Source organism: Pterocles gutturalis, unplaced genomic scaffold (genome assembly GCF_000699245.1).
Source record: "Pterocles gutturalis isolate BGI_N339 unplaced genomic scaffold, ASM69924v1 scaffold9269, whole genome shotgun sequence".
Classification (NCBI taxonomy): domain Eukaryota; kingdom Metazoa; phylum Chordata; class Aves; order Pterocliformes; family Pteroclidae; genus Pterocles; species Pterocles gutturalis.
In genome coordinates, this window is record NW_010133213.1 from 62607 (window position 1) to 75105 (window position 12499).

Sequence of the window (12499 nt, forward strand, 5' to 3'; positions counted from 1 at the left end):
GGGATTGCACCGGCCCAAGTGCAACACCTTGCAGTTGGCCTTGCTGAACCTCATTAGGTTTTCATGGGCCCACTTCTCCAACCTGTCCAGGTCCCCCTGGATGGCATCCCTTCCCTCTATCATATCAACTGCACTACTGGTGTCTTCTGCAAATTTGCTGATGGTGCACTTGATTCCCTCATCTACGTTGTTGATAAAGATGTTGAAGAGCACTGGTCCCAAGACAGACCCTTGAGGGACACCGCTTGTGCGGTCCCTTTGGCCAATCAATTCTTTATCCATTGAACAGTCCATCGTTCAAATGCACACCTCTCCAATTTAGAGAGAAGGATGTGGTGAGGGACCATGTCAAAGGCTTTGCAGAAGTCCAGGTAGATGACATCTGTCGCCTTTCCTTTGTCCACCGATGCCGTCACTCCATCACAGAAGGCCACCAGATCGGTCAGGCAAGATCTGCCTTTGGTGAAGCCATGTAGGCTGCCTCAGATCACATCGTGGTCTCGTGTATGCCTTAACATGGCTTTGAGGAGGATCTGCTCCATGATCTTCCCAGGCACAGAGGCGATGCTCATCAGCCTGTAGTTCCCCAGGTCTTCTTTTCTCCCTTTCTTAAAAATAGGAGTAATGTTTCCCTTTTTCCAGTCACCGGGGACTTCATGCGACAGCCATGATTCTTCAAATATGATGGAGACTGGCTCGGCAACCACATCAGCCATCTCTTTCAGAACCCTGAGATGCATATTGTCTGGCCCCATAGACTTATATACATTCGGTGTCATGAGGCAGTCCCGGACTTGCTCTGCTGTTACAGTGGAAGGGATTCCACTCCTTTCACCCTCACCTAGAGGTTCAGGGTCCTGACAGACAAGGGAATTTTCGGGGATAGGGGGGAGGTAAATTATGTTCTAATAATGTTATCTCAAAAGATTTTGTGTGTTTTGATAACTATTAAGTTTGAAGTAGGTTATCATTGCTAATGAGTAATTTTCTAATAATGTCTCACTGCATTATTAAAAGCCTAACTATGACTCCAAGTTTTGTCTATAGAGTACACCCCATTACTTCACCTGGGGTGCTTAAAGCTGCCTGCTTTCTATTTTCGTTATACATAATGGCCACTTAAAATACTTTTAATTTCTAAGTCTTTCTGACCTTTTGATTAAACTGGAGTATATTACACAAATGTTTAATATAAGATTAAAGAAAATAAATAAAATTGTCGTTTTTACAACCAATTGTAGTTTGCCAGTTTGAACAACGAAAGTGAAGAAAGCAAAAGCACTCCTAATCTGTTATTAATAATTCAAATGTTTAAACAAATCTTCAAAGATTTCCCAATTTTAGCTTTCTACTTAGCCTTTCCAAAAAGCTGTCACAGAAAGAAAAAGTTTAGAAAAAACACACAATGAAAGCTAACAAGGTAAAACATTTTTCTGAAAAATATTATGTTGCACCTGTACCAAAATCAGCATCCATTTCTTACAGAAAGAAGATCAATTTTCCTGAAACAGCTCTTGAATATAATCCTTAATAAAGTTATTTTTACTGATGCATCCAACTCAGGCAAAAGTAAAATGACAGTCACAAAATGCAAGATATGCTTAAATACTCAGTCATTGGAAACAAATATATCTTTCATTCAGTCTCAATGTGCAGGAAAGGAAAGTACTCTTAGAATTACAAAACATTCTTAAAAAACCTGAGCGATCCTTTGGCGGAATATGATTTTGTTAATGAAAATATCACAGACTACTTATCATATAAATTAAAAATTGCTTTTGATGTGTATTTTAGAACTGAACTGTACAGTTTTTTCCTTTTCCAAAAGGAAAAAAGAGAAGACTAGTTATTGAGTCCTATATATGCTAGATGAGACTTGTTGGATTTTAAGTCTCCAGTCACACGCTTCCATTTGTCCAAACTATTTTACATACTTGGAGAATTACAAAGGATTCTCACTCTGACTTAATGTTTCTGTTTACTGTCATAAGGACAAGACTTGGCAACCAGTCCATGAGAGCAGCCTCTGGTCTACCTCAAAAGGAAAGCTCTTATCATTCCCTGCAAACAAAATTCAGAACAACAGATGGAACTTAAAAGGCACAAACCAGGAAAATAAAAAAGCATAGTATGTAATTTGTGTTGAATTAGTCATTTTTTTTTTTTTAATACAGATTATAGGGCTAAAATTTTCAGTTGTCAAATTAAAAAAAAATAAATTATAACTAACCTATTCACCTAACCAGGTAATTTTCATATCATGATAACTTGTAAAATATAGCAGTTTTCTAGATATTTACAGCGTCAACACATTTTAGGAAACAAACAAGTTCTCAATTAATACTAAACAAAAACTACAGAAACAAGGACATTTTTGCTGTCCCTCTTAAAAATCAACCAGCAGGGTCAGTTTAAATTTGGAAAAGAAGGAATTAAGTGCAAGAGAAACACGTGTATTATCTCCCACATGTCTCCTTTTCCTATCAAATTTATATATCTAAGCATAGCAGGGAAGTCTTCACTTATTAAGGTTAACGGAGAAAATGTATTACATTTTCATCTTCTGTTGTTTTCTTTTTTTCACTGTCATGTCTTCTAAATATACCAGCTAATGTAATCACCAAGTATTTTCTTTACAAGACTGCAATCCTTCTTCTCCAATATGGGATTCCCAGTCATGTTTGTCACATCCAACTTTGCATACTTAAGGCTATTACATTCTCAAAGCAAAAAAAAGAAGATGTTTCAGAACAGAAACTGCTCCTCGTATCTCCCCATCACCATGTTTTGACCCAGAGCTCTTTATACCTTTGTAATACACTATTCCAAAGCACCATGCCCATGCACACCCATGCGATGTTCCTCATTTCTCTGTCCCCAAAAGCCCCAACATCTCAGTTCAGAGCCCTTCACCCTCCAGTGTACTGCAATAAACCTCTCAATTTCCTATGTAGCCCCTATTGCTTTGACACATCAAAACAATTAATCACTCATCTACCAAACAGATCTCATTCAACTAAAATTCACAGAGGTCTCCACTAGGAGAAAAATAAGATGTGCTAGGGAAAAGATGATGCATAGCTGCCCTAAACACATGAATATATTAAATATATTTCCACTTAGTACTGCTCGATTCTCTCATCAACTCTTGGCTAAAGATGGCAGAAGCATGATAAACTCAGGTTTCCAGAAAACTCTTGGCTTTCTAAATATAAAGAGCATTGAAATGGAGAAAACTTTTTATTTTCACGCTCCTAAAAGATAGTCTACCAGGTTTACAAACCTACCAATCTACACAGTGCTAGAGTCATGAATTATCTGGATAACCTTTTCATAACAGAGACACCGGTTTAGTCAAATTTTGCTGAAACATTTCAAAAGTGCTCTAAAATAAGCAATTGATTGGACAGAATATAAATTAATATTAGTATCACATAAAACTCTTAGAACCTAATATCCATAAGACATCAAATTTTAAAAGAGGATTTGGAGCATTTTTGGTTTTGAGAAGGTGTCTTAAAAATCAGTAAATGTGGAGGTTTTCTGCCAAGACATTCAAACACGGTTCAATACACACATTTTCCTCAGGAAAGCTGTAGCTAGCACAACTCCTTCTGGAAGACTGTCCTAATAATTAGGGTAGTAAGAGACAGAGAGAGTGCAGTAAAACAGCTTCGTCATCTGTATATTTACTGATGTTCAGACACCTTCCATCTGGAATGTCAAAATTATTCCAAAAAGGTGGTCACGCCTTTGAGAGCTGAAGTGCAGAGATTACATAGCAGCAGATTTCTGTCCTATCCCTTCTCTTCACTTTATTCATCTCAGTGTATAGTTGTAAACAGTAACAACAGAAACAGTCTTCCTGGTTGACTAACCAGGAAAAGGTGAACAGAAAAATAAATAAACAGCAAAAAACCTATCACACCTACAGTGAAATTCCATTTGTCTAACATGGTAGACTGTAGTAAATGTTTAAATACAAACTTTTATTATTAAAAGCAGAAAAATAATTACTTTCAAGTCTGGGGTTTTTTGTTTTGTTTTGTTTCTGCTTTTTAAGAACATCACCACTCTTTAAGGTTTAGGTTTTTTCTGGATGTTTTGTTTTTCTATTTATTGGTATGAAAAATTACCTCCTCTTTCAGTGCATGTTTCTTCTGCTCCAAACAGATTTCTTTAGCACGCATCAACTGCAATGTCTCCTTTGAAACTGCATACTGAAGCTTTTCCATACGTTCCACTGCTGCTGCCCATGCTGCCTTACCAAATTTTTTCTGGTCTGCTCGCATTCGATCATACACAGCTATAGAAGGGAAGAAATAAAAGGCAGACAGCTTACCAGTATACTCTTCAGATCACTAGCAGTTCTACTGCAGAGACAATGCACACCTTTGTATCCAAAAGCATGCAAAATTCTCTTAGCAGGGAGTAGTCATTCTACACAGAATTAACCTTCAAATCCAGGATGTGAGTACTCTTAGGATTCAGGTAAATAAGCAATTAGCAATTTCTTGATCATTTTATCATTATAAATCAAATTTTTGTTATCCACAGAGGACCATTTTATGTGCGCAGTACCTGAACACTTGAAAACACTGGTTCAGAATCCTTGACTTAAGAAAAATATATCATTAATGCCTCCATGTGGTCTTAAACTTCATCCCAAATCTTCCTAACTTCTGAAAGACCCAATTATCAGCTACTAAAGTCTCCAGTTTCCCTTGACAACTTCTATAGTGCAGTTATAAGTTTAAACAAATCTGGAGAGTGAAAAAAAAAAAAATTACCATTTAAAACAAAAATTTACGCTTGACCTCAAGTGCAACGCTGTAACAATACTGAATTAAATAAAATAACATCTATCTTTTAACTCAAAATGCAGGCTGCTTCACAAAATTAATTCAAATCAACTAAACAAATTATAACCTCATCTTAATATGCAGGGATGAAAGAGAATCTTTTCACAAAGGCTTGAGAGTAGCAGCAGTCCCTTCCCTGATTCAGATTTCCTGTTCTTGAGCCCCAGACAATATCTAGAATGACACACATGAGATTTTCACCATTTTTAATATATAAAACAATCACGTGACACTGTACACTTAGCTTTGCAAAGCAAAAGCCACAAAAGTCACACAATTTAAGGAATTGCACTCAGTTTTCCAGCTGCTAAAAGATATTACGTGCTGTTGTTAGGTAATAAAAAATACCTTTATGTTCTCATGTGGTTTTCCTCTGCCATCTGTTAGTATTTTGGTATGTAAGACCACCCTGTGATCAGCAGGAGGCCAAAACCACACCAAACATAACAGAACAGGCAAGCAACCTGTACGCCAAAGGTCTATGGTTGTAAATGGTCTCCAGGCATTTAATTTCACACAGTTTTTCCCCACAATCCTGACTGCTGTACATAAAGAAAGGATGTGAAGAAAACAAAAACTATAACTGTAAATACACAGTCTTTATCAACTAATGGGGTATTTTATTTGCTGCCTTTGCTGTACTAGAAAAGGAACTAAACTCATTAAATACATTTAGAATTTGTTCTACTTAAATTCATTCCAACACACTTGAACTGGTTTAGTCACTTTTTCAAAATAAGGTGGAGTTTCATGTTATACTTAGGCTGTCACCAAAAGGAATAGTTTTGCAGTGACTGCTTCTCAAGGCAGATCTAGCAGTCTTGCAGGGAGACAACAGAAAACCTACCCATCAAAAAAGATTTTTCTCCCAGGGGTACAAGGTCACCTATCTGGTTGGACAATCACTATCACCAAGGTAAAGAAAGTAACAGGAACCACAGTCAGCTGGGAGGACAATGGGACATAAACTCTAGTGGTAGCTCACAGTCAAATTAAAAGAGATGACATGAAACCACATCCTCAGGTGCGTTTGCCCCAGTAAACTGATTACTAAGTTAAAATGGTACAAGGATGAGAGAGCAGATGTATGTGGCAAGTCATATGACCTGGTTTTACTGCACCAACTCTTCAGTAAAACTGCCACATTCTTAAAGCATAGAAATGCCAAGGCTATATCCATGAAGATTTCTGAACAGAAGAGCTTCCACTGAGCTGTTAAACTGAGCTGTTGCTCAACATTTAAAGCTATGAAAAAAAATATTACTGAAAGGCAGGGAAGATAGGAAAAGGAAATGAATTGAAAGGTAATTAACACTTACTATGGCAGTCTGCCATATCCAGTACAGAAGACAGAATCCATCAGGGACTCTTATGTTCCCTAAATCCTTTGCAAAGGTACAATGCAGCTAATACAATGACATTGAGAAAGTGGTTGTGAAACTTTTAACTAAACTTTCTATTCTGATGACTTCTGATGACATTCTGAGAAGGCTTACTGGTGAAAGATTCGAACAGACACAGAGGAAAAAACAAAATGGAATAACAACTACATTTTCCTCAAGCAAGATTGATGAAAACCACAGATAAATCACAGTACAATACTGAACACGGTAAACATTAAATACATTAAGATCTTTTATTTGACAGATAGAAGAGTAGAAAATAGCTACCTTTCTGTGTTTTAGCCGTTATTTCAAAGTATTTAACTGTAAGATCTTGAATAGAAAGCACAGCCATGTGGGCTTTCCTCTGCCAATCAGCATCTTCTTTTTGCAGACTCTCAATTCTTCTGGGGCCTAGGTAGTCATTCTCTATTGAGATCTGAAAATAAATCAGTTAATAATTAACAACACAATTAATTGTTGCTATTTTGCCAGCAGTAACCAGTTTCAGGGTGGACAAGAGAGGAAGAAAAACAAAAAGGAGAGAAAACTATCAGCAAATCACCATGCGTTCTATTCTAACGTTTTCTCAGAACCGCCTTTTCGGTCTTGAAGTTCCTCATTTGGACTCAAGGTTCTGAAGAAAGTGTGGTCTAGCAGAGAAACCTCTCATCTCATAACTAGATCACATAGCCAAATCTATCGTTTCTTTTCTAGTAATCACTTTCTCAAAAAACCCATTCCAGCTGTTCTTCCAAAACCCTATATTCTCGTTGAGAAGAATCCAAGCCTCACGGTAAAATTGGCTAAGATAGGTTTGGTTTTTTTTTCCCTGATGATGAAACTTGCTTTTGAAGACTTGCATGTTTTGCAAGCTTTACTTCAAATAATGTTTTGAAACTAAGAAAATTATGCCAGTTTTCACAAAAGTGGTTGTTGGAAAGCATACAAGAAAAGGAAGAAACAGCAGAAGCCATTAACTTCAACACATATGTAAACATCTATTTCCATCAGCTATTGCTTCAGAGTAGTGAAACATAAAAGAACACATTTCTACACCATATGGATAAGTTTCTGAAGGAAAACAAACTAGTTCTTCAGAGGATACAAACTGAAAGCAGGTCCCTAACCCAGTCTATAAGCAAGTGACAATAAATCAGAGGGGCAAGACTCTTCTACTGGAAACCTTCTTCTCTGGAAAAGTTAACACACTGTTGTCATGTTGAGTTTTCTTGGAGAGTAAAGTTTATTGTTAGAAGATATGAGAAACAGGCCTGAAACTATAGGATTTTGTGGAGTTTTCTAGAGCATACATCTCCTAAATAAATAAATAGTCCTCAAAGATCTTTAATACTTCCTAGGTTCCTTCTCAAGACAGCTGGAACAAGAATGGACGAGTCTGACAGAAATAGACTTAGGCCAGGTCACATTATACCTTAGGCAGGGGTTTCATTATCCTTCTCCTAGACAGACTTGTAATAGGAAGAAAAGGAGAAAAAAACAAGATGTAACAGGAGGTTGATTAATTCTAAGAATGAAAAAAATAAGTTGAGGGAGTGCTACAGACAGCAGAGGTAACATACAAAAAGGAAACACCTTCATACATAAAGGAGTGTTCCAGCTCACTCAGCTACCTTCCTTCAACACATTCCAGAAGCCCAAACAACCAATTGCAACCACAGAGTGCTGGATATATTATCAATAATGCATGCATTCCAACTTCATCATGCATTCAGGGACTTCTTAAAGTTAGTCTGACAGGTTTTAATTTAACTATGCTCCCAGCTTGTCACACAAACCCAGCACAATTTCCCAACATACATGATTCCATATGTACAGCCCCAATTACATTAAGTCAAAACACTCAGCTGAAAAAAGGGCTTTACAGGTCTACTGCTTTTATCCTAATGAGTGCTATCATGGACTATGGAAACTAACTTAGAATGGATGGTCTAGATTCTTTAAAATATCCGAAGCCTGGGACTAGCAATACAAACGACATAGGGGTTTTGATTATCTTAAGATACAGGAGAATGATATACACAATTCAAAAAAGACTAAAAGAAAAACTAAAAAGCAAACAAGATGTTAGGACGTACAAAAAGAAGACTAAACAATAAGGCCATTATACTGCAACGTGCAGCTGTGAATGTTTTTTCCAGAACTATGGAGAATGCTGAAAAGTTAAATATTCAGACAAGAAAATCATAGAAGATTAAGGTTATGTCAGAGTAAGAGGAATGACTGGGATTACTGAACCATATTTTCCCCAGGCAGTTAAGAGGGTATATACAGTAGCCCTAAAACCACTAAGTTAAAGTATTTTATATTGGCAGTTGACAGAATTAAGGCTAAATTGTGCATCCTGAATTCTGCCTTCCTTGCTTTCCTATATACATATATCCTAATACCCTTAATTTACATTTCAGCTTCACATTGACTCAGCTCCAGGCTAAAAAAAAAAGTTCACCTTCAAAAATAAACCTTTAATTTAAAAAAAAAAAAATAATATGTATTTTTAATAAGACATATTCTACTAGTTATTTGAAAACTTTGCTTAAGCAAGTGAGCTTGAGGGTTTCTCTGGATGTTCTAGATTCCATTTGTGGATGAAAAGGCTTGGCTGGATCTCTAACTCTTCAGTTAAAAGAGCTTAATATATACAGTAGGCAAAATGTTAAGCACATCCATCAGGAATTCATAAAAATATGGTTGACAATTTTTATATACATATATATTGAAAAAAGGAAAATAATAAAAACACAAGTGTTAGACAACAAATCACATTAAATACATAAACGCCCATGAACAGGGATACTAAAAACAACCATTAACAACTGCAAATTAAGCCCTACAAGATCCAGTATAATGTCAGCAAATGTCATGAAAGCTTACAAAAATAGTTTTTTCAGAGCACTACTGAAACCAAAGGTACTACATTTCAGTCTATTTACAGATTTAGGTAAACATGGACTATTGAGGAGCACTTCTCAATTTGATTATTGAGGAGCACTTCTCAATTTGATAATACTATTCATTACAAATTGGCTTTTATTTGTGTGTTCCCCACAAAGCCGTTGGAGCAAGCAGGATTATTCCCGTATCATATAATATAAAAATGTAGGTCCCAAACACTGCTGTGCTTGCAGTGTCCAATTTTTTCAAGAATGCATGGTATCTGGTCAGCATTTTGCCATGCTTAGAGGGAGGTCCCCATGGACTTGAGAAGCATGTAAAAATACTAAGCATATCTATGAACAAAACTAGGTTTCTGAAGCTGGGAGCCCAAAACATGAGAAACATACCACTATTGAACGCACTGTTCTAGGGTCAGATGACTAGTCCACAATTAAACAGAAATTCTGTCAGAAGTCAGTTTTCCAGAGTGACATTTCCTTTCATACTAAGCCATCCTTTTTACCTTCTATAATCTTCTACCTTTTTTATTGTATTTTTATTCCAAATTCAGCAATATCTAAGTGCTTCACAATACAGCTTTGATTCTTCACCCATACTAAATGATCCATCCTTCCTACAAAATGAGGCAAAATACACCTGAAAAACTAGCATACAGTCAAGTGTAATGTGAAAACAAAAAAAAAGAAAAAACTTCTATCATGTCTATCATGGACGACATGAATCTGCACTTTCTAACTTCTAAATGTTTCAACTTTGTTATGAACTTTTGTTCTGGTTTTGGGTGGGTTTTTTTTTTCCAAAAAAGGCATCTGCAGATAATACAGCTGTCCTACTCTAACAAGCCTCCACCAAGCAGACAGAATTTTGTGTTTGTTTCTCCCTTCCCTTCTGTAGACTTGTCTCCTCTAAAAGTTTCACAGCAACAGCAGAAATTTAAATACCCTTTATATATCTTCCAGTTTTTATGTCTTGCTCCAAAACAAGCACTAAACACTTTTCTCAAAGATTAGAGGCAAAGCAACTAATTTTCTCCTAAACTCATTCCGAAAACTGACAAAATGAAACAGATTAAAAGACTTAGTAAAAATCCCAAATTCTTAAAAAAACAAATGAAAACAACTTCCCCACAAATCAAAAACAGATATGTAACAGGGAAAAGGCCCAAAAATGTTAAATAACGTAATTACAGAAGGCATATGCAATCTTGACTAAATACTGATATTTTTATTCTAGCTTAAATATCCTTGTAACTTATTTTTTCATTTTAGTAACACATTCTGCAGGTTCTTCCTTCCTTGCTGCCCTACGTGCAAACTTTATCTTTCTCTTTTCACTCTTTATATAAAAACAGTGTTATAAGTTCACAGCGCCCATTTCACTAAGGTAAGTAAATATCAGAAATACTTCTGTTATGCATGAAAATAGAGCTAATCCCAACCATCAGGGTTTATAGAAACCTAAGGATCTTTGTTCCATTATTAAGCCTGACAGAAAAACACATGCAGCAAGTTAACACAAACCATTTCATGCACAAGTTCTATTTATAAAGCAATTCTTCTACCCTAGCTACCCAGCGTAACATATATTTTGTCATCATAGATACAAGTACTGCTTTCTCTCAAACAATGAAATGAAAAACAAGAGATGGCATCTTTCTCCACCACATAATACAGATGATCAAGTTCTAAACTCAAAAACTGCCAAGTTAGGAAGAGAACTTAATGTACATTAGATGCAATTATGTACAACTAAAATAATCAACCACAGAACATGCCTCTGAAGTTTACCAAGATTTTTCTTTCAGGAAAAATAAAAAAATTAGGTAATTTTAAAACTGGAATTCAAGGTATCACTGAGGTTAAAAAAAAAAAAACACAAGTCTTAATTCATATTCCCTACTCAATATGATATTTATCTTCTCTTGATTGACAAAAGAAAAAATCTTTTCCTCTGCTACAAATTCAAATAAAATGTGAACTATTTTATCATGTTTTGAAGAAGGCTTTTTATTAAATGTAGTGTTCATAAGTTTCAACCATGTAATACATGTAAAAAAATATTAATCCCAATTCTCTATGCAGCACCATTTATTATTCAGGACGAAAAAAAGCATTTTTAGTTCAAATATCACCACATTATCTCACTGAGTTCATTTCAGATTGCTGAACTTTCTGAAAAATTACTTTATGGACACAGCAATATCTCAAAATAAAACTGATTTGGGAATTGTAAATCCTTTTACCAGTCTCCTTCACCGCCATTCTATACTCAAAACCAGAGAAAAGCACTGTATTTTTAAAATGAAACCAGTAAAAACAACGTTGGCTAACTGAACAAGGTGCCAAGCTGAGATAAATTGACATCTGCAATAGAGATTAAATGAAACAAATCAATTTTATCCTCTATGTTGCAACACATATATTGAAAGAACCAGAAGGCTACAGTCGTGATAATCTGCACAGGAACTAATGATTTTATCAGATGTACTTTTGAAATGAAATAAAGATGACATTTGTTATTTTTGGTTAAATATTCAAAATTAGAATTATTTTTAAATAAAACAAATACTCATTATAAAACAGTTTCACTAAAATGCAGTATTCTTCAGCTGGCTATACTTTTTCAGCTCTTAGGAAAATATACTGTTAAAGTGTTACAACAAATTACATACTTCTAAAACACATGTTTAAGTGTTTCACAACATTAGATGAGAAGCAACTGACTTCTCATGGTTTATCAGATATACCTCAGAAAACTAAAAGTATCTTCCCGTATAATCTTTTAAAATAGTTAACAATAGCATAGATATTGTACAGATGTGTCTTTCTATTTTATGTATTAGTCAGTATTCCCAGTAATCACAAGATCGTAAGTTTCACCTACTAAATTCTGCAATGAATTTCAACAGTCAAACACAGTAAATAAAACAGGTGATGGCTAGCTACATATGTCAGAGACGCTTTCACTCTTCAAAAGCACTCCTCTGAGTGGAAGAACCAGAAAAATAGGGTCAATGACTAGTAGAAAAACCATCACTGCCTATACTGCCTAATAAAATAAACAGCAAATAGTAACTAAAAAGTATGATTTCCCCATTAATAAGAGGTTCAGTTACCTTTACCATACCTTTATCTGCTGTCTTCTAAGCATCGCAAGCTCCCTCATATCTCGGAATGGCTGTAGTAAGTACTGGTAGAGCTCTGTGATAGCTTCTGCAAGGCTACTGTAGGCTTCATCTTCCAATTGATACAGTTCAAGCAGTTCTACCATGCTTTCCGTGTTCTTATGTTTTTCCAGAAGCTGTAAAAAAAGTGATAATTCTAGTGAACGTGTCCA

At 35.6% G+C, this 12499-nt stretch overlaps 1 protein-coding gene across 1 annotated transcript in view; it reads right to left on the reverse strand.

Moving 5' to 3' along the window:
- JMY (junction mediating and regulatory protein, p53 cofactor) overlaps positions 1 to 12499 on the reverse strand; it is a 55867-nt gene that overhangs the window by 23974 nt on the left and 19394 nt on the right. The window contains exons 2-4 of the mRNA XM_010081149.1: positions 12290 to 12463; positions 6533 to 6683; positions 4137 to 4306 (exon numbers count right to left, since the gene is read on the reverse strand). Coding sequence (XP_010079451.1) covers positions 4137 to 4306; positions 6533 to 6683; positions 12290 to 12463 — 495 coding nt within the window. The remainder of the gene's footprint in view (positions 1 to 4136; positions 4307 to 6532; positions 6684 to 12289; positions 12464 to 12499) is intronic.